The sequence below is a fragment of the Nycticebus coucang genome, chromosome 16, assembly GCF_027406575.1.
Source record: "Nycticebus coucang isolate mNycCou1 chromosome 16, mNycCou1.pri, whole genome shotgun sequence".
Lineage (NCBI taxonomy): Eukaryota > Metazoa > Chordata > Mammalia > Primates > Lorisidae > Nycticebus > Nycticebus coucang.
In genome coordinates, this window is record NC_069795.1 from 91,105,550 (window position 1) to 91,127,094 (window position 21,545).

Genomic DNA, 21,545 nt, shown 5'->3' on the forward strand with positions numbered 1-21,545 from the left:
AGCCACATACACCGAAGATGGCGGGTTTGGACCCGGCCCAGGCCAGCGAAACATCAATGACAACTGCAACAAAAAAATAGCCAGGCATTGTGGCAGGCACCGGTAATCCCAGCTACTTGGGAGGCTGAGGCAAGAGATCGCTTAAGCCCAAGAGTTTGAGGTTGCTGTGAGCTATGACACCATAGCACTCTACCGAGGATGACATAGTGAGACTCTGTCTCAAAAAAAAAAAAAAAAAATTGTAAAGATGTGGAAACAACCTAAGGGCCCATCAACCCATGAATGGATTGATAAACTGTGGTATATGTGCATCATGTAATACTATTCAGCCATTAAAAAGATGGAGACTGCTTGTCTTTTGCATTTACCTGGATGGAGCTGAAGAACAATTCTCCTTAGTACAGTATCTCAAGAATGGAAAAACAGCATCCCATGTACTCAATACTAATTTGAAACTAGCAGATAGACAATTACAGGCCCACCCAGGAGGAAAAAGACAATTAAATTCAAGAAGAGGAGTGTAGAAGGGGGTAGGGGGGCCCAGTAAGCCCCACCTAATGGATACAATACAGGGGTATATGGCACACCTCCTGGGTGAAGGACTCAAATACAGCTCAGACTTCTTCTAACAAATGTAATCACATGTACCCTTATATTAATTTGAAATTATAAAAAAGAAACTTGAGCAAGTTCTGTGAAACATTATAGTGGTAAGGAACTTGTGTTTTTCCCTCAGTGAGGAACTCAGATAAATAAATTCCAGAGGACATACTTTAAAACTGTCTGCATAGGAATCTATGCAAAGGGGGGAGAGAGCAGGGCCCTTTCCAGCCTGCTTCCAACCCTGCCCCAGGGGTGCAGCCTCCCATCCCCTGGTGCCAAAAGTCTGCCAGCACGGAGCCTGGGTGTCAGCCCATTGCTGTACAGGGCTGGTGTCAAGGTTTCACATTTCCTTAAGGCAAGTGGCCAGGACGGGCCCCCACCACCTCCCCAATCTGCCCCACCTGTGTTCTCACACAGCTTTCCGGGTTCCTAGAGTCCTGGATCCCAGTGAGTCCTCCCTCTTGACTCCTGTTTGGAGTCCACTGCCCATTGGAAAGCCTGAAAAGTCTAACGATGCAGAGACATAAGCCAGTCCTCCCTGACCCAAAGCTCTTCATTCTCTAGCATGATTCACTGAGAGATTTCCCTCTGCTCACCACGTAAAAAAAAGCTTAGCTATGGAAGGGTAATCTCTGCCTAGGAAAGAAGAGTTTCATTTTCTAAGACCCTAGTCCCTCCCTTTATCAAGTTCCTCCATCCCCACATTGGTGGGTTCTAAGCAAACTCCAATTTTGGACAAATATTGGGAAGCATGAAGACGAGATTGCAGGTAGTTTTATTTTATTTTGCTTTTAACTTAACTGGTTTTGCATTAATAGGAAGCCTGGCTGTGAATAAAATTATGCAATAAGCTCTGTTGTCAAATTACAAAACCCCCCTTGCTATCCAGTTATTACCTGTGGCTGTCCAGGTAAACTTTCTTGTTAAGTGCCCACGTATTGTTCTAATTTTCTTATATTTCCACCATGCCAACAACCTTACACCAGCTTGCTTCAGCCAATCCTCCCATATCTTATTAGTTTATTACCATATGTTAGTAACTGACTACAGAGTTACATTTTATCCTTCTCAGGCCACTTGGATTTCGTCAAAAGAAATTATCCTAATCCAAAGGCATAAGCTTTGATTATGAGGTGTTAGACCTGAGCACAAGATTAACAAGAGAAATCTTTCAAGACAGAAGGATCTTGGTTGACTGGGCACCTGTAGCACAGTGGTCACAGCACCAGCCACATGCACCGGAGCTGTGGGTTGGAATTCAGCCCTGGCCCGGCAAACAACAATGACAACTACAACCAAAAAAATAGCCAGGCGTTGTGGCAGGCGCCTGTAGTCCCAGCTACTCGGGAGGCTGAGGCAAGAGAATCACTTAAGCCCAGGAATTTGAAGTTGCCGTGAGCCACAGCACTCTACTGAAGGTGACATAGTGAGACTCTGTCTCAAAAAAAAAAAGACAGAAGGCTCTTCTAGCTTCCATCAATTCTCTCAAGATTTCCTTGAAACTCTCATCTGTGTCCTCTGATTCATCACATTCCAAAATCTCTCCTTCCTACTATTCATCCCTCCTTTTTTTTTCTTTGCTGTTTTGTCTGCTCTCCTCCAATTCCCTGAATATAGACTGTATCAGTCAGAAATCTCCAGAGAAACAGAACCAAGAGGAGATCTCTCTCTCTGTCTATCATCATCTCTCTCTCTATCATCATCATCTCTCTATCTATCTATCATCATCATCTCTCTCTCTCTCTCTTTATATATACTTCCGCATATATATATATATTTAAGTCTGGAATCTCACTCAGGAATAAATACCATAGTCTTGAGGCAGAATTACTTTTTCTCTGTAAAACCTCTGGTTTTGCTCTAGAACAGTGATTTTCAACCCGTGTGCTGCACAATGTACCACGAGAGGATTTTAACTGTGCTGTGAAAAAGTTTTAAGATCATAAATTATTTTTGAAAGAAGTTCAAAGCATAGTAAATATATTCTTTTTTTTTTTTACTCTTTTTTTGATTAACATAATTGAAGCGTGCTGTGGAAGTTTAATTATAGGTTCAAGTGTGCTGTGAGATAAAAAAAAGTTTGAAAAACTGATCTAAAGCCTTTAATGACTTGATAAGGGCTACCCACTTTATCAAGGGAAATCTCCTTTACTTAAAGTCAGCCGATTGTAAATGTTAACCACACCTATGAAATATCTTCATAGCATCATGTAGACCAGCATTTGATGAAATAACTTGAGTATGTGCTGAGCGCAACGGCTCATGCCTGTAATCCCAGCAAAAGGGGAGGCCAAGGTGTGAGGATCACTGAGCCTAGGAGGTGAAGATCAGCTTGAGCAACAGAATGAGACCCCATCTCTATTTATTTTTATTTATTTTTTTTTTTAATTTTCAAATTTTTTATTTTATTTTCATGTTTGATGGATAACGGGCTGACGTTACAAGACCCAAGGGAGGCACATCTCATAAGTACGCATGAAAACCCAAACAGCATGCCCATGAACTCCAGAAGGATCTGGTATAATTGAGAAAAATTCACTGGCTCCCATGAAGATAATATAACACACCAAGACTGGAGAGAGATCTGGAATGAATAGAGATCTAAGAGTTTTCAACTAGAGGGAAAATGGTGTAACAGGAATGGACAAGATGGCCCCGGGAGTGTACATAGAGCTCTGCTACTAACCCTCCCTCCTGACCCTGGAGCTGTCACCTCCTCCTCATCCTCCTCCTTTCTCATTTACAACAGAAGGTGGTGCTAGCTGTGATCACTCCAACATTCAGGCTCATATAATGATGCAGATAAATAATCTAATCACTGCCATAAAGGTCTGTTTTACAGTTTTGCTCCTTGCATTCACAAAAATCTTTTCAGTACTTGCTGTGAACATAGCCAGATCCTGCAGGGCCACTGTTGGCCAGCCATTTCAGCCTCTGTTTTCTCCTCTGTAAAGCTTTTTAGTTTGATCAGATCCTCTGTAAAGTGGGGTTGATAAAATATGCTCTGCCCACCTCTCAGGAATCCAGGGAGGAGAAGAACAGATAAACCTGAAGGATATGTTAACCAGTTTGATGAAAGTATTTCAAATTGTATATAAGACCAGCACTTTGTACCCCATAATTGCATTAATGTACATATCTATGGTTTAATAATAATTAAAAAAAACCTGAGAAAGAGATATGAGAGTGAGAAAGGGAAGGGGATTTCTTTTTTAACAAAAATCATGGATTTTCTTTTACTGTCTCTTTGTCACTCTGTGTTTTAGATTTCACTTGGAAACATTTTTCAGTTTTGTAGCATTTTTATGTTTCCTATGAATTTTTACTTGACTATTAAAGTGCAAAAAAATATTTTTTGAGACAGTGTCTCAATGTACTGCCCTGGGTAGTGTTCTGTGGCATCATCATAGCTCACAGTAACCTCAAATTCCTGGGCTCAAGTGATCCTCTCGTCTCAGCCTCCCAAGTAGCTGGGACTATAGCTGCCTGCCACAATACCCAGCTAGTTTTTCTGCTTTTATTTTTTAAATTTTTTTTATTAAATCATAACTTCGTACAATGATGCATTCATGGGGTTCAGGGTACTGCTTCAATATACAATGTGAAATTCTTATATTGAGCTAAGTAACAAATCCATCACAATTATACTCATTTCTTAATAGTTTTGAAATATACCATTGCATCATACACATTAGGTGAGGTCCCCCCTAATACCTTCCCTCCTCCCATATCCTCCTTTCCCTCCCCTCTCTCTCCTCTTCCCTTCTGCTTTCTGGACTATAGTTATGTTTTGCCATTCATATGAGTGTGTAGGTGGTTATATATTGATTTCATAGTAGTATTGAGTACGTTGGATACTTTTTTTTCCATTCTTGAGATACTTTGCTAAGAAGAATATGTTCCAGCTCCATCCAGGTAAACATAAAAGATGTGAAGTCTCCATATTTTTTATGGCTGTGTAGTATTCCACGGTGTACATATACCACAATTTGTTAATCCATTCATGGGTGGATGGGCACTTGGGCTGTTTCCATGTCTTGGCTATTATGAATTGGGCTGCAATGAACATTTTGGTGCAAATGTCTTTGTTGTAAAATGATCTTTTATCATCTGGGTATATTTCTAGTACAGGAATTACAGGATCGAACTGTATGTCTACTTTTAGTTCCTTCAGTGTTCTTCAAACTTCTTTCCAAAAAGGTCGTATTAGCTTGCATTCCCACCAGCAGTGTAGAAGCGTTCCCTTCTCTCCGCATCTGTGCCAAAATCTGTAGTTTTGGATTTTGTGATGCCAGCTAACCTTACTGCAGTTAGATGGTATCTCAAAGTGGTTTTGATTTGCACTTCTCTGATGATTAAGGATGATGAGCATTTTTTCATGTGTTTGTAGGCCATGCTCCTGTCTTTATCAGAGAAGTTTCTGTTCAAGTCTCTTGCCCACATAGAAATGGGGTTATTTATTCTTTTCTTATTGATTAGTTTGAGTTCTCTGTAGATTCTATTTATCAGACCTTTGTCATAAGCATAATCTGCAAAATCTTCTCCCATTCTGAAGGTTGTCTGCTTGCTTTACTTACTGTGCTCTTGGCTGTGCAAAAGCTTTTTAGTTTGATCAGATCCCAGTAATGGATTTTTGGTGTTGCTTCAATCATCTGGGGGGGTCCTCCTCATAAAGTATTCTCCCAGGCCAATTTCTTAATGTGTTTTCCCTGCATTCTCTTTTAGTATTTTTATGGTTTCATGTCTTAAGTTTAAATCTTTTATCCAGTGAGAATCAATTTTTGTTAATGGTGAAAGGTGTGGGTCCACTTTCAGTCTTCCCCATCTCTATTTAAAATAAAAGAGAGAGAGAGAGAAGAAATAACTGACTACTGTAGTCAAGTTGACATGTAAAACTACACATGCTTTGGGAAAAAACAAAACATAAGTGTTCTCTCGATCCTCTCTGTGGATGATCTGTATAGAAGTCTGGCATGGAAGTGCAGCAGACGTGTCTCAAACCTAACCCATTGAAAATAAAGCTTCAGTCCCCACCCCCACCCCTCAAGTTCCTTCCTTCATTCCATCTCAAAGCTGTTACCAGCTGTTGAACTCCTTGGTTCTTGTTTTCTCATGATAGAAGAATGAAAGCAGGAGATAAGTTTGAAGCAATAAGCCGCAGAGTTTATTAAGGCGAAAGTTCCCTCTTACAGGGGTTAAGAGCAGGCACATGTCCCAGCACACCATGGCCCTAAGATTTCTGTGCAATCAGCAAGAGATAGTACACTCCAAAGGGGCAGGAGCGGGCCTCGCCCAGCAGACGGCGGCACTCAGGTCTCTTCAGATTTCTCCTTTTCTTTCCTGTCTGGGCTCTCTCCTTCATAATGTTGTCTCTTCTGCATTTTCTTGACCAATGGGGATGTTGTGTCCTTCCTGCCATGGGGCAAGGGTGGTTTTTCACCTTACATGGTTAGGCCCAGGTGTGTTGTGGTGTCCAAGGCCCACTGGGTAGGGGGAGGAGGCAAATTGCAATGTGGTATAATGTGCCCTGTGTTGTGACATTGTGGCTACTCTGACCTTGCTATTGATACAGTATATTCTCTCTCTCATTTGTTTCGGTTGCTGCTTTCATATTTTCTCTGCTCCTGTCTCACATTTCTTATTCTAACATTCTGTGAGGCTGGGTTACTCTTGGTATCCCATTTGCGGTATCCCATTTGCTCACACTGTCTATTCCATACTTCTCTGCTTGCGTCTTACTTTCCCACCTACACTAATGAAGCCTCTTGTTTTGATTCCAAAAACCTTGGAGGCATCCCTGATCCTTCTCTTTCCCTCACCTTCTGTACTCAATCCATCAGCAAGTCCTATCAGTATTGCCTTTGAAATATATCTGAAATTCAATCACTTCTTACCACCTAGACCGCCATCACCCAATCAAAGCCTCCTTCAACTCTCTCCAGGCTACTGCAACAGTCCTCTCTTCTAGAGTCTACTCTTTAAAACACAGACCAGATCACATCACCCTCCTGGTAAAACCCTTTTTATCCCTGGTAAAAACCACTGTAGCTTTCAAGGACCTGCTTGTAATTAACTTAAGAATAACTCACATGCATGTATCACTTTATAGTTTTCAAATGTCATTTGACATAATCTTCATGATGATCCTGGGAGGTAAGATAGCTGGGCTGCTGCACACAGTTATGCAGCCTGTGCACTGCACTAGGTTTCCCAACTGAGGGGACTTATAGAAGCTGAAATCCAGCTTCATAGTCCACTTCCTATTCTGTGTATTCCATCCAGAGTCTGCCTATTCCAGGAGGAAAAGGAATCCTCATCTAATTTGCTCAAAGATACACAGGCAAATAGTAGTCCTGAAGATACAATACATATGTGATCATCTTTGACATCATTAAAAAGCATGTCGAAATCCTTCACAACTGATGACAGCAATACTAGGTCATCCCTTTGTATTCTAATTTTAACCCATATATACCCAATGAACACCCAAGAGGCTCCTGGGACTGCTAAAGTCCTCAGTACAGCCTCTAAATGAGAAAGTACATTGAGGTCTTTAGTTCATAAACTGTCCTTTTGTATGCACAATAAACCTTAAAAAATTTAAAATTTGGGTGGCACCTGTGGCTCAAAGGAGTAGGGTGCCGGTCCCAGGTGCCAGAGGTGGTGGGTTCAAACCCAGCCCTGGCCAAAAACTGCAAAAAAAAATGAAAATAAAAATAAAAATAAAATTTGATCCAGTTTTATTTTTGACAAGCCCAAATTGAGAGATATTTTACCAAATAACTGGCCTGCATTCTTAAAAAATGTCAATGTCAGCATCATGAAAATCCAAGGACTGAGGAATCATTCCAGATTAAAGGACATGAAAGTTAATGCAATGCATGATATGGGGTTTTCTTTTGATATAAAAGGCATTATTGGAACAACTGTTGAAATTCAAATCAGCTCTGTAGAATAAATAATAGTACTTATTAATGCTAATTTCCCAACGTGATCATTATTCTTCAGGTAAGAGCATCTCCTTGTTTGAAGCAACACAAACTGAAGTAGCTAAGGGTAAAAAAAGGGCATCATGTCTGCAACTTGCTTTCAAGTGGGGCAGAAAAAAATATGCAAGCATGTGTGATTCTGTATGTGTGTGTAAGTATGCATTTATGTCTTTAGAGAGAAAGAGATAGAATGAGAGATAAAGCAAGCATGATTAAAAAAAATTGGGAAATTAAAGTGAAGAGTACTATTCTTGCAGCTTTTCTGTAAGTCTGAATTTGAGTCAAAACAAAACATTTCGCCAGGTGTATAATAATCCTAGTGCTCTGGGAAGCCTGTGAACCTAGCACTCTGGGAGGCTGAGACAGGAGGATAGCTTGAGCTCAGAAGTTCAAAACCAGTCTGAGCAAGAGCAAGACCCCATGTCTACTAAAATAGAAAAATTAGTGGGGCATTGTGGCAGGCACCTGTAGTCCCAACAACACGGGAGGCTGTGGCAGGAGGATCACCTGAACCCAAGAGTTTGAGGTTGCTAGGCTGATATCATGGCACTCTAGCCTGGGCAACAGGGTGAGAGTCTGTTTCAAAAAAAATTTTTTTTCTTGTTAAACTTGTGCATTTTTGGATAGTATCAATCTAAATGACAGAGAGAGGCTCTCTAAAAGAAAAAGATACCTATTTATTTGGAAATAGAACATTGCAATGGGAATAAGCATGCCATAGTAAACTATGTGCATATTCAGGGAGGTAAAGGAACACAGAAGGTTTTAAAGGAAAAAGAGTGACGATGGCATAATTGCTTTGAAATAATTATCCTTGGTTACAAAGATGAATAACAATATTGATCTGTAATCCTAGCACTGTGGGAGGCCTAGGGGGGTGGATTGCCTGAGCTTACGGTTGGAGAACAGCCTGAGCTAGTGCGAGACCCGTCTCTAAAAGTAGCTGGGCGCTGTGGTGGGCGCCTGTAGTCACAGCTACTCGGGAGGCTGAGGCAAGAGGATCACTTGAGCCCAGGAATTTGAAGTTGCCGTGAGCTATGATGCATAGCACTCTATCAAGGGTGACAAAGTGAAACTGTCTCAAAAAAACAAACAAAAAAAAACCCACAAGCATGAGAACCTTCTCCTCATAGCCTTCCCCATATCTATTTGTAAGAGTTGGGTCAGTGGCCAGATCTTAGCTAGCTCCAGCCTCTAACTCCTGAGCCCAAGCGATCCCGTCTCGGCCTCTCAGCTCATGCAGATTTTTGCTAGTGTGCTTAAAGTTGAGCAAAATTAGCCTCTTAGAAATCTATAATTTGTTTCCTATATCTGAGTTTTCCCTCATTTGTGTTTTTTATCGTGTCAAGGACGCATTTTTCTCCCTCTTTCTTGATTAATTATTCTATTAGGATTTAGGGGTTTTGAACCTCTGAATTCATTAGCCCTTTGATATCGTTTCCTTTATTCATTAGTTTCTTCTTTTGTCTTATTTCTTCCTTTTGCTTTCCTCATGAAGCATATGGTTGTTTTTAGTACTTTTTTCCTAGATATTCCACAATTTGTCTTTTTGAATTTTTTTTTTATTAAATCATACCTGTGTACATTAATGCGATCATGGGGCACCATACACTGGCTTTATACCACAGTTTGTCTTGACTTCCTCTTCTCAGATAGCTTTAAGATTTTTATCTCAGGAATGTTGTATCTTGCTCTCCACCGACATGCGGCTTCTTCCCCACGGCTCGCCTCGCCTACTTTCTCGCAGCTTTCAGGAGAAAGATCACGAGGAGAGTTCTCTCTGACGCGGACGAGAGCGAAGGGAGGTTGTGGGCTGCGGGAAGAAACCGCAGCCGGGAACCCGGAGGCTCGCGCAGACCCGAGGGGCAGAGGCGGGGAGACCGCACCCCGCGGCGCGCGGCTCGACTGGCCAATCGTCGCCGCCACGCCGGGCTCTGGCCCTTGATTGGTTGTAGCGGAGACGCCCCCACTCACAGGATAGGCTGGTTGAGAGGCTCTGACTTGGACGGTGGCCGGCGGGGGACACAGGCTTACCGAGCTGGGGGAAGGGTGTGAGAGACAGCCCCGGGTGTGCAGGGGAGCCGGAGAGGCTGGGTCCAGGGGACATGGCGGCGGCGTCTGCAGTGTCGATGTTGCTGGTGACGGCGGAGGCCAACCGGTGGCAGCGCCTCCCCGGCCTGCTGCTGCCGCCGAGGTGGTAAAGGGCTGGGGCGAGGGGCGAATGAGCCGGTTGAGTGAGCGGTGGGAGGTGTGGAGGGCCCGAGTGTTGGGGGTGCGGGAGGACCGAAGAAATTCCCAGCCTCTTTTCGTGTGATTCTGCCGTCAGGCCCGGCATCGGGCGGGAGGCATCCCCACACCTAGGCCTTTAACGGTTTACAGGTTTTTTGTAGCATTCCTTGTGAGAGGAGCGTTAGTTATAACCCGGTTTTGATGAAGCCCAAAGGGATTGACTAAATGGGGCCAGGATCCCCTCATCCATTTCAGTTCAGCCATCGCCCATCAGATGATGTCCAGTTCAGAGAAAGACTCCTAGAGTTCTTTCCCGTTTTTGGAATCAAGTATCAAGAGGAAATGCACCTTCTAGAGGGCTGGAAAGTTGTTTCGTCTTGTATCCAAGTTTGAACAAAGCTATAAGGTGACTGACTCTAGCTAAGCTGGTTCCAGGTCTGTTTCGAATTTTGAGCTCTGAGTTTCTGTGACAGTAACTTTGGCAGTGAAAGCATCTTCAGACTAGTTTGCTTTTTTAGTTTCCTTTGCTTCATCATCATTATTATCCTCCATCATTCTGGAAAGACAGTATATCTTAGTGCTCAAAGACACAGACTCTACACTCAGAAGGCTGGGATATCAGTGTAGCTACACCCTAGGTGTGTGACTTTGGGTAAGTTACTTAATATCTCTGCTTCAATTTCCTCACCTAGGAGAAGGAGATGATACTAATGTCTAGAGGAGATAATACTAGTACATTGGGCTGTGCAAACTAAATGAATTAACACATGGAAAGAGGTTTAAATGAATCTGGTATATATGAATCAATCCATCTGCAAGCTTTGCTGACTCTACCATTTAGATCTACTTTTTTGTTTTTATTTTCCTCAAGTGACTATAGCTGCCTTTGATTTTCAGTTGCTTAATTGTAGGAATAACCCCAGAGCAAAATAAGGAAGTTGGGGAAAGTAATGCAAGTATTCTTTTTCTTTTTGGTTTCTGTGTTTGTTTTGAGACAGAATTGGAGCTAGAGTATAGTGGCATCATCATAGCTCACTGAATCCTGGGCACAAGCAGTCCTCCTGCCCCAGCCTCCTTAGTAGCTGGAACTACTATCAAGCACCACCACAACCTGGCTAGCTCTTTTATTTTTTTGTAACAATTGGATCTCACTGTTGCCCAGGCTGGTTTTGAACTCTTGGCTTCAAGGGATCCTCCTCCCACCTCAGCCTCCCAAAGGGCTAGGACTACAGGCTTGAGTTGCCATGCCCAGCTAGTGTTCTTTTTTCCCCAATTTTTCTTTTGTTGTGTTCCCAGGGCTCTTCAGAATACTACCACAAACCCACTTTTTCTCTTCCCTCTCAAAGCTTAGCTGTTGTCTATAGAACTATGCTCAAGTATATGTCACCCTAGGAAGTGTTAAGAGTTGTTAATGGCTTGTAGAATTTGAAATCTTATCAGTACAGATAGTTTCATATTTCATTTTTATTTGTTAAGACAGAATCTCACTCAGTCACCTTGGGGTTGAGTGCTATGGCACTCACAGCAAACTCAGAGCTCACAGCAACCTCAAACTTTTGGGCTCAAGTGATCTTCTTGCCTCAGCCTTCTGAGTAGCTGAGACTACAGGGGCCTGACACTACACCTGGCTATTTTTTCTATTTTTAGTAGAGATGGGGTCTCGCTCTTGCTCAGGCTGGGCTGGAGCTCATGAGCTCAGGCTATCCCCCTGCCTCGGCCTCCCAGAGTGCTAGGATTATAGACATAAGCCACCGTACCCAGCCCAGTTTCATATTCCTTTTTATGTCATGATTCTCTAGTAGTTCAGAGAAAAAAATCTCTAGTAGTAAAATTATAGATATGAGAATAAGCTGGTATAGGGAAGCCACTTCTTAATCGTGTTAAGGCCTTGTTTAAAGTTGTAACTTAAATAATTGTGAAAAAATGGAATAGGTTAATACCCTTCAGAACATTGTTGGGCTGGAGGATCTTCATGGATTTCTACCTAGTTAAGACACTTCAAACAAGTCATTTTGCCTCTTTATTTCTCCATTTTCTTTTAACGTAAGGACTTGAAATAAAATTATATGCTTTTAAATCTGAGGAGTATCTTCAACATCACCACTTAGGGTCTCCTCTCTTGTGTGAGAACACTAAAGCCCAAGACATAAAGCTTGTGTCCTGAGCTGGGATGATATCACCCCCACAGTGGTGAGATTTGGTTCTTGGAAGAGCCAGAAAATCACAGATGTTGTCATGGTTTGTGGCCTTCAAAGCTCAATGCTACCTGTCTCTTACTATAAGGAGTACAATTTTATTTAAGTTTTATCTTTTGGAAGACAGTAATGAGAAATAGGTTGAGAAACACTGATATAAAATGACTCAGGACAAGTTGGTCATTGGAGGGACTAAGATAAGAACTCAGTTCCTCTGGCCCCGTGGCCAGCATTCTTTCTGCTCCCCTTGTTCAGCTCCTTCCTTTACTTCTCTGGTCTTAATTTTCAAACCAATCTTATAAAAGGGTTGAATTCAATTGGTTTTTTTCAAATTATAAACCAACCAGCATATTTTATTTAATAAAATAGAACAGAAAGTATCAAAATACAGGGTGAGTTATCTTTTATGAAACTTCTATATTAATTGTGTGTATGCTGGGTAGATTTTAATTGTTAAGTTGTAGTCAAAAAAATTTGAAAAATGCTGACCTACATCTTGAAATAGTTTGTTTTTTTAATCATCTCTGACTCTGTGGTCATATGCCATCCTCTGGAACAAACAGGTTAGGTGACTCATTCAAGGATACTGCAAGGGGAAAGCAGCCAGAACCCATACTCCTGATAACTAGATTAGTTTTCTTCCAAGAAGGTCTTACTAAATCACTTTTGTAGTAGTTGGCCTACTTTTTGTTAGTAGGCTTAACGTTTCAAGGTTTTTCTTTTGGTCTGGGCTGGGTTTGAACCCGCCACCTCCAGTATATGGGGTGGGCACCCTACTCCTTTGAGCCACAGGCGCCGCCCAAGATTCAAGTTTTAGGAAATTTAAATTCTTTTGAGTAAACACTGACTAGTCTTGCCTGTTCTGTTTAGTTATAATTCCATTTGGATTCGTTTTATAGGAGATGGGCTTGGATGCAAAGAACCGTGAAGTATTCGACAACCACAGGTACTGCCAGGCTTTCTTGTACTATTTGGTTTTTGTTTCAGGTTGTGAACTGTATCAGGGAAATATTTAACACCTTAATCTGTGCACTATAGAATTAGTTCTCATAAATTTGGATTTTTGTGATAATTTTTTAAGTCCTGGTTTTCACCTCTTCTATATAAAATTTCTCTTGCATCACTGCTTCATAAAAGTTTTTTTTCTCTTGCCACTGAGTCTAAAATATAGAAGGTAGTAATAGAGAACATTCTATATTCATGTTATTCCTGTTTGCCCCTCTTGATATATTGGATTGGAAAAACATAACCATGATGGTCTAAATCAACAGTTCTCAAGGTTGCAACCCACAGGAACTGTATTAAAGGGTTGCAGCATTAGGAAGGTTGAGAACCACTGGTCTAAATGCTTTTGAAACTATTCTTTTAAGTAGCAGACTTTGTTTTTGTCTTTTAAAATGAAATTTTACATGGAATTCCTACCTTTTAAACATATAAAAGTATCCTTTCTGGTTGACTGAGTGTAACCTTCTAGGTACCCTGCTTCCCTCCCCATACCCAAACGTATACACACTTCATCTCAGCATTCCCTGTGACCTGTGACAACTCTGGGGCTCTGTAGCACCGCAGTGAAAAAGCTGTTTTAAATTATATGAAACCTTATTTTTTGAGATGAAATAACTATTATAAACTATCAAAGAATATTTATTGTGTGTGTGATGAAAGAAGTGTATTTTTTAGTATGTTACTGCAATAGCATTTGTTATGACACTGACGCCAGCAGACTGTTGCAACAGGCATTTATATTGTGAGAGAACCACTTCTCTGTGTACGTAGGGAAAGAGGCAGTGGAGCAGAGTCACTAAGAGCTCAAATTCTAGAGGGAAGTAGACCTGAGTTCAAATCCTGGATCCATCACTTCTTTTAGCTTATAATGTCAGGAAAATATTTCTTTCAACCTTTTGCTTCTTTGTCTTTAAGATGAACAGATAATGATAATATCTTTTCTGTTAGGATTATTGTGAGAATTGAAGTCCAGGTTGAATCTTTAGCACAAGGCCTTGGGGTATAGAAAATACTTACTAAAGAATAGTTATTATTAACTGTGATTTTTTTAAAGTTATTATAATTTGATCCTTGACATAAAAAAGAATCTTTTAATTTATCTTAAGTTGCTAATACTGAGTAATTTAAAAGCTTATCTTAGGGTATCTGGAATTTCAATGAAAAGAAATACACAGTTTAATATTAGCCAAAGTGGTGATTTTAGGCTGACTTTACCAAAACAGATTCTGATCAGTGGGTTAATATCATATTCTTGTTCTCACTCTTTGCTCTCTAGTAACATTTGTATATGATTTTCATGAATGTTTTAAACAGAAAGAACCATTACCAAGGTCCTCATTGCAAACAGAGGAGAAATTGCCTGCAGGGTGATGCGAACAGCCAAAAAAATGGGTATACAGTCTGTGGCGGTTTATAGTGAGGCCGACAGGAATTCCATGCATGTAGATATGGTACGTTGTTAAAAACTAGAAACCAAGTCTTATAAGTCCTGTTTATTTGTTTACTATGTTTTTTTGTTTTTTAAGAGATAGAGTCTCACTTTGTCGCCCTTGGTAGAGTGCTGGCAGGGGGTGGGGTTTGAGACTTTGTCTCCCCAGGTAGAGTGCTCTGGGCTCAAGCGATTCTCTTGCCTCAGCCGCCCAAGTAGCTGGAACTATAGGTGCCTGCCACAACACCGGGCTATTTGGGTTTTTTTTGCTGCCCTTGGTAGAATGCTGTGTTTTCTCAGCTCACAGCAACCTCCGGCTCTTGGGCTTAGGCGATTCTCTTGCCTCAGCTTCCCAAGTAGCTAGGACTACAGGCACCTGCCACAATGCCCAGCTATTTTTTTTTTGTTGTTGCAGTTTGGCCAGGGTCAGGTTTGAACCCGCCACCCTCAATATATAGGGCTGGCGCCCTACCCACTGAGCCACAGGCACCACCCTCTTATTGCCTTTTTAAGACTTTCCCCCAAATTGCTAAGACAACAAAATTCAAATGTCTCACCATAAAAAAAAAAAAAAATAGGTAAGCAAGGTGTTTGGTATGTTAATTAGCTTGATTTAATCATTATACATTAAGTACATATATCAAAATATCACGTCATACCCCACAAATGTGTATAATTGTGATTTATCAATGAAAAATATTAATTAAAAAAAAAGCAAGATGATACATTTCTATCTCAAAAAGAGGCAACTTCCATTTTTACTGTCTTTACTTTCTACTGATCCTTCTTCTCAGCTTAGCACCCATAGCTCAGTGGTTAGGGCACTGGCCACATACAACAAGGCAGGTGGGTTTGAACTGGCTCCAGGCCTGCTAAACAACAATGACAACTGCAACAAAAAAATAGCTGGGCGTTGTGTCTGTAGTCCCAGCAACTTGGGAGGCTGAGGCAAGAGAATCGCTTAAGCCCTAGAGTTTGAGGTTGCTATGTGCTGTAACGCCATGGCAGTCTCCTGAGGGCAATATAGTGAGACTCTGTCTCAAAAATAAATAAAATAAATATGGTGTAGTCTCTCCGTCTTCATAACTATAACAGCCCCACATCCCCCTTTCCCTACCTATCACTCTCCTCTCCCATTTACTGCCACTGTAAGAATCATTTGCTGTGCTCTTTCCTCTTTCCTACCACTCATCCTTTTCTCAATCCACTCCTGTTAACATATGTCTTCACTCTTCCATGGACATTGTTCCTGATAATATCACTAAGAAAGTGCATGTCCCTAAATCTGATGGAGTTTTCCAGGCCTGAGTTGACTTGACCTCTCAGCAGCATTTAACACCATGATAGGCTATTCCCCCCTTTTAGAAATAAATTCCCTTGGCTTTCCTGACCTCTTGCCTTTCTGTCCTCTTTCAACGTCCTTTTTCTGGACACTCCCCTGGAAGTTGAAGTTCCCCTGGATTGGTCCTTCACCCCCTGCTTTTCTCACTGTGTACTCATTCTAGATCATTTCACCTATTCCTGTGGCTTTACGAAAAACTCCCAAATTTCTATTTTTCGCCCAGACTTTCTTTTGAGCATGTTACATGTACATCCAACTGTCTGCTTGATACATTACCAAAGTAAGATGTGTGAAATTGAACTCATGACTTTTCATTGGTACTGAAACTGCTTCTCTTGCAGGCTTTCCTAAACTAGTAGATGCCAACATCATTGCTCATAAAAATAATGCCAGAAATGTGGAAGTCTTTAAACATCCCTCTTCCTCCCCACTCTGTATCCTTCACCCCTTCCCTCTGCATCTAGAAAATCACTGAGTGCTGTTACTTCTACTTTCCAAATACTTCTTTCCACTTCTTACTGCCCTCTTTCACCTGTTCCTTAAGTCAAAACCACTATCATCTCTTGCTTGGCCACATGCCTCCTAAGTAGTCTCCCTACTTGATCCATTCTTGATCCCCTCCCATAAACTGTTGCAGGGGTCCTCAAACTATGGCCCATGGGCCACATGCGGTGGTGTGATTATATTTGTTCCCGTTTTGTTTTTTTACTTCAAAATAAGATATGTGCAGCGTGCATAGGAATTTGTTCGTAGTTTTTTTTTTAAACTATAGTCTTGTCCTCCAACCGTCTGAGGGACAGTGAACTGGCCCCTTGTTTAAAAAGTTTGAGGACTTTGCAAGAAGGACTTTACCTAACAATTGCAATCAGTATAACCTGGCTTATTGTACCCTCAATGAATTCCCAACAATAAAAAAAAAAAAAAAAGTTTGAGGACCTCTGATAGAGTTTAAAACAAAAATTTGGTCATACCACTCCTTTGCTTTAAATCTTTTAAACCTTTTTATAATCCACCAGATTAGCAATAATTTAAAAGATGGATAATAGTCACTGTTGATGAATGTAGTTAGAAATTGGTATGTTGATGGAAATGTGGATTGGCAAAACCATTTCCAAAGCTTATTAACCATAAAATGTTCATGACCTTCAACCTAACCCTGCAAATGTTCTTCTAGGTCTCTGGCCCAGAGACCTGCTCACATATACATAGAATGTGCAAAAAAAAGTATATATAAGAATGTCTGCTTCAGCCTGGCCCACATTCAATTTAAGTGCACACTAAGAAGTATGTGGTTGAATGAACATGGTACTGCATACTGTGAAACATTGTGCACCTCTTATACCAAACAAAGTAGACATATCACTACTACCAAGACATACTGGTAATAAAACATTTCACTCTGATATGTGTGATTTTATGCAAGAAAATAAAGTCTCATCATAACACAGACACAAACTGGTACTTTAGTTTCCCAATTCTTGCACTGTTCTTTGGGGGCTGGCATTTTTATTTATAATAAAATGGTCCTAAAGCAGTTCTGTATAGTAAGTGAGTGTGCTGTAGCCATGTAGTCTTTTAAGCATGTAATGTTTTTAAACAGGCAGACGAGGCCTATTCCATTGGTCCTGCTCCTTCCCAGCAGAGCTACCTTTCTATGGAGAAAATCATTCGAGTGGCTAAGATCTCTGCTGCACAGGTGAGAGTTGTGAAGAGATTTGCAGTGCAAAAGGATAAATTTTGTACAATTTATGCAAAATTATTTATAGAAATAATTTTCCATTTTTAGCCATTCTCAAGATTTTTACCTTTGATTATTGGATTGTCTTCACAAACTAGACATGTCCCTCCTCATTCCTCAGCCATTCTGCCTTTTTACTGAATCCTGTGTACTTACACTTTTCAGGAAATAGGAATGTCAAATTTATAAACTAAAATTAAGAGAGAATTCACCTCTTCTACCTTCAGAATTAGATGCTGGAAATATCAGATCCTTTGGGAGAAATAGCTGGTGCTCTAAATTACAAGGTAAATGATAATTGAGAGAGAAATATTTTTCTATCTTGACTTCCCAGTCTCATTCTGGGATCCAAGCATCCCAGGATCCAAGGATCTTAAGGAAGAAGGTTCAGGAAATTGTCAAGACTCTGAAATGAAACAAGCCGTTTTTGTCCAGGGAGAAAAATGTTGAGTGTGATAGGTACAGTTGATAAAACTAAAATTCTGTTCCTTGTTTCAATAAAGGGAATTGAGTTTAGGAATTAGTTTCACCAGTGTTAGAGGATTGGGGGAGGGTGTGTTGAAATTACTCAGTGGTGATACAGAAATTGACAAGCACCCATTGGGTGGAGGCAAGAGGAGGGACCTTCTTTAGCTATGACTCAGACCTGGGGAGGAGCGCTACCTGGCTGCATGCAGGGGCTTAAGGAAACTAACCTGGAACCAATTGCCATTATAGTAAAGCATCTCATGCTCCCATTTTCCTTATAGGGGCCCCTGCTGGCAAAGCCTAACTAGAAGCCCACCAGGCAAAGAAGCAGAGCTCCTTCACAAAGCACTGTGGAAGGTTGGTTTGGAGCTTAAGAGAACCAAGGGACCCAGGAAGAAAGTGCTAAGAGATGAAGCAGCAGAAAGTAGTTGGGATAGCATAAAACATCATAGGTCTTAGTAAAGACTTTGTTTTATTCTAAGTAGTTGCTGGAAGATTTATGTCAGGGGAGTGAAGTGATCTGCTGTACATTTTAATAAGATCACTAAAGCTGCTGGGTGGGGAATAGATGATTAGGGTGGAGGCAGAGGTGGGCTGATAACAAGGAAGGAAGGCAGCAATTAGGAGTCACTTGTCATGGTCTTGCTTTTCACTGCCACCTGAATTCCTGCCCTTTATAAATTATTTTATGTATCTTCTATTCACAGAGGACTGTCCCTTTCTCTTTAGCATTTAATTTCTTGTGCTGGCATGTTTATACTAATAAGCTATTATCATATTTCATGGTGTTAATATATATCTTGCCTCTTCAGGGAAGCACTCATATCTTACACCTTTTATTTACATTCTAGTAATCCAGCAGAGCTAGCACACAGTGTCTTTAACTTGAATTCGTGAACATTTGTAGTTTTCTATTTATGTGTTTCTGCATCAGTTTTTCTCTTCTTTAGAATCAGTCCCCAGACAGAATAGGCATTAATTTACACAAAGAAGTATTTAAAATACGCTTGTTTATAAAGCTTTCCTGGTTATTGCTTGCTTAAATTCCTTAGCACCTTCATTCTACATATGTGAAGCAAATGCACAGAAGGTTACAAGTTATTATCCCAGATCATCTGGTCTCTGGCTCCTCCTACATGTGATCCACTGGCCTGCAGGATTGGCATCACTTGGGAGCTTGTTAAAACAGAAGGCTTTTAGGCCTCCTCCAAACCCACTGTAATTTGCATGTTTATGCAAAATTTGGGTTTTTATCAAGATCCCCAGCTGACCTGAAAGCAAAACTAATCATTGAAAGAGAAAGGATTAAATGAGTTTTCCTGACTCCTGGCCCTGTTCCCTATTCATTGGACCAGACTGAGTAGTAGAACTGCTTTGCTCCACATTTTGGGGAAAGGGGAAATATTGTTTAATCAAAAATTTTGACTAATTAAAAATTATCTTTTAGCCAGGCACAGTGGCTCATGCCTGTAATTCTAGCTCTCTGGGAGGCCGAGATTGGGTGGATTGCCTGAGCTCACGAGTTCAAGACCAGCCTGAGCCAGAGCAAGACCCCCCCCCCCATCTCTAAAAATAGCCAGGTGTTTGTGGCAGGTGCTTGTAGTCCCAGCTACTTGGGAGGCTGAGGCAAGAGAATCGCTTGAGCCCAAGAGTTTGAGGTTGCTGTGCACACTAGTGCACTCTACTGATTGTGACAAAGTGAGACTCTGTCTCAAAAAAAAAGAAAAATTATCTCTTATAGGCCTGTCAGCTTCCTTCTTATTTTATTATTGTGTTCTCCTCTAAACAGCCTTCTCCTCAGAGTTGAAAATCCACTCCCTTTTTAATGACCATTCCTTGAGATAATTTTTCAGTTTAAATAACAATCCTCCAGCAACTGTATGATTTTAATTCCCGGCAATCTATTACCTCAGTACTTATTTGGAGTATTTTGAAGAGGAGGAAATATTTTTTTAAAAAATATCTATTTTGCTTAATATTCAAGATTTGAGATGACTTGTAGAAATTAGATAGTGGCCTGGCATGGTGGCTCATGCCTGTAATCCTAGCACTCTGGGAGGCTGAGGTGGGTGGATTGCCTGAGCTCATGGGTTCAAGACCAGCCTGAGCAAGAGTGAGACCCCTGTCTCTAAAAATAGCCAGGCATTGTGGCAGGTGCCTAGTTGTCCCAGCTAGGGAGGCTGAAGCAAGAGAATCACTCGAGCCCAAGAGTTTGAGGTTGCTGTTATTATGTCATGCACTGTACCCAGGGCAATAAAGTGAGACTCTGTCTCAAAAAAAAAAATAAATAAATAAAATTACGGATAGGAATTAAAAACAAAGGATAAAACAGCAAAAACCAAGTAGTAAGAGGAAATGGAGGTTGAAAGAATCAGAAAATTTGGCCTAAGATAAGTACTTTAGTTCTTCCTGGCAGCCCTGATCATAAAGGATATTTTATGGGTTACAATTTACAAAGCTCTGTCTACTCTAATAAAAAGATACTTGCTAATTGGGAGAGCAAACGTAACTTAAATTTTGAAGAACTTATTGCTGGATCATTCTAATAAAGGGCATTAAATAACACATGTATAGTGCTTTTTTTTTCTTTTCTTTTCTTTTTCTTTTTTTTTTTTTTTCAGAGACAGAGTCTCACTTTGTTGCCCTCGGTAGAGTGCTATGGCGTCACAGCTCACAGCAACCTCCAGTTCGTGGGCTTAGGCGATTCTCTTGCCTCTGCCTCCCAAGTAGCTGGGACTACAGGTGCTCGCCACAACACCTGGCTATTTTTTGTTGCAGTTTGGCCAGGGCCCGGTTTGAACCCTTTACCCTCGGTATATGGGGCTGGTGTCCTACTCACTGAGCCACAGGCACTGACCCACATGTATGGTGCTTTGAAGAAGTTTTCCAAAACTATACAGGTTTGGGTTTTTTTGTTTGTTTGTTTGTTTTGAGGGAGGGTGGGAGGCTTGGTTTTTTTTAGGAGAAGGAAAGAGAAATTTATTACTTTGCAGGCGGAGGAGGGAAATGGCAGGGTATGGTCTCAAAATCCAAATTCCTGCATAGCTTTTAAAGGTTCTGATCCCATAATTCCATCCTGGGCCAAGGCAATCTTGTGGCCTCTGCCCGGATTCATCTCTTCTTTAATTAAAATGATGTAGTGACCTCTGCCCATCCCATCTTCAGCTAAGAAGACCTTGTGTCCTGTGCCCAGACATTCCCTTGAGCTGTCTCCTGTGGCACAAAGAACAAGAGACTTTCCCTGCCCCTCCCAACCACTGGCCTGAGGCAGGGTTACAGGTTTTAGTTTCCACAAAGTTGGGGAGATGGAAAATACTTTTGCCATTTTTTTCTCAGGCCATTCCCTCTGTATCATATTCCCCTGTCAAATTTACCCTTCCATATCTATAGGAGGAGGGGCAACATAGTACTTACCTCAGGTGCTAGGAAGGGTCTCTCATCAACTATTTCTGAGAGGCTGAACTTAAGCCTGCTCTAAAGGGCTGCCCTATCCAGAGGAGGGCAAGTGGCAATTCCTTGTTCCACTTTAGGTGGGGTCCACGTAATT

General features: G+C 41.1%; 1 protein-coding gene and 1 non-coding gene across 2 annotated transcripts in view; one reads left to right on the forward strand and one right to left on the reverse strand.

The window, feature by feature from the left end:
- Positions 1-3,017: 3,017 nt before the first annotated feature.
- LOC128568320 (small nucleolar RNA U13) lies at positions 3,018-3,118 on the reverse strand. The gene has a single exon (XR_008375124.1). It is a non-coding gene; the product is annotated as a small nucleolar RNA U13 (small nucleolar RNA).
- A 6,465-nt stretch (positions 3,119-9,583) lies between these two features.
- The window catches only part of MCCC1 (methylcrotonyl-CoA carboxylase subunit 1), a 102,812-nt gene continuing 90,850 nt past the window's right edge, over positions 9,584-21,545 (forward strand). Inside the window, exons 1-4 of the mRNA XM_053565256.1 lie at positions 9,584-9,786; positions 12,916-12,962; positions 14,336-14,472; positions 17,393-17,488. Coding sequence (XP_053421231.1) covers positions 9,698-9,786; positions 12,916-12,962; positions 14,336-14,472; positions 17,393-17,488 — 369 coding nt within the window. The 5' untranslated portion in view covers positions 9,584-9,697. The remainder of the gene's footprint in view (positions 9,787-12,915; positions 12,963-14,335; positions 14,473-17,392; positions 17,489-21,545) is intronic.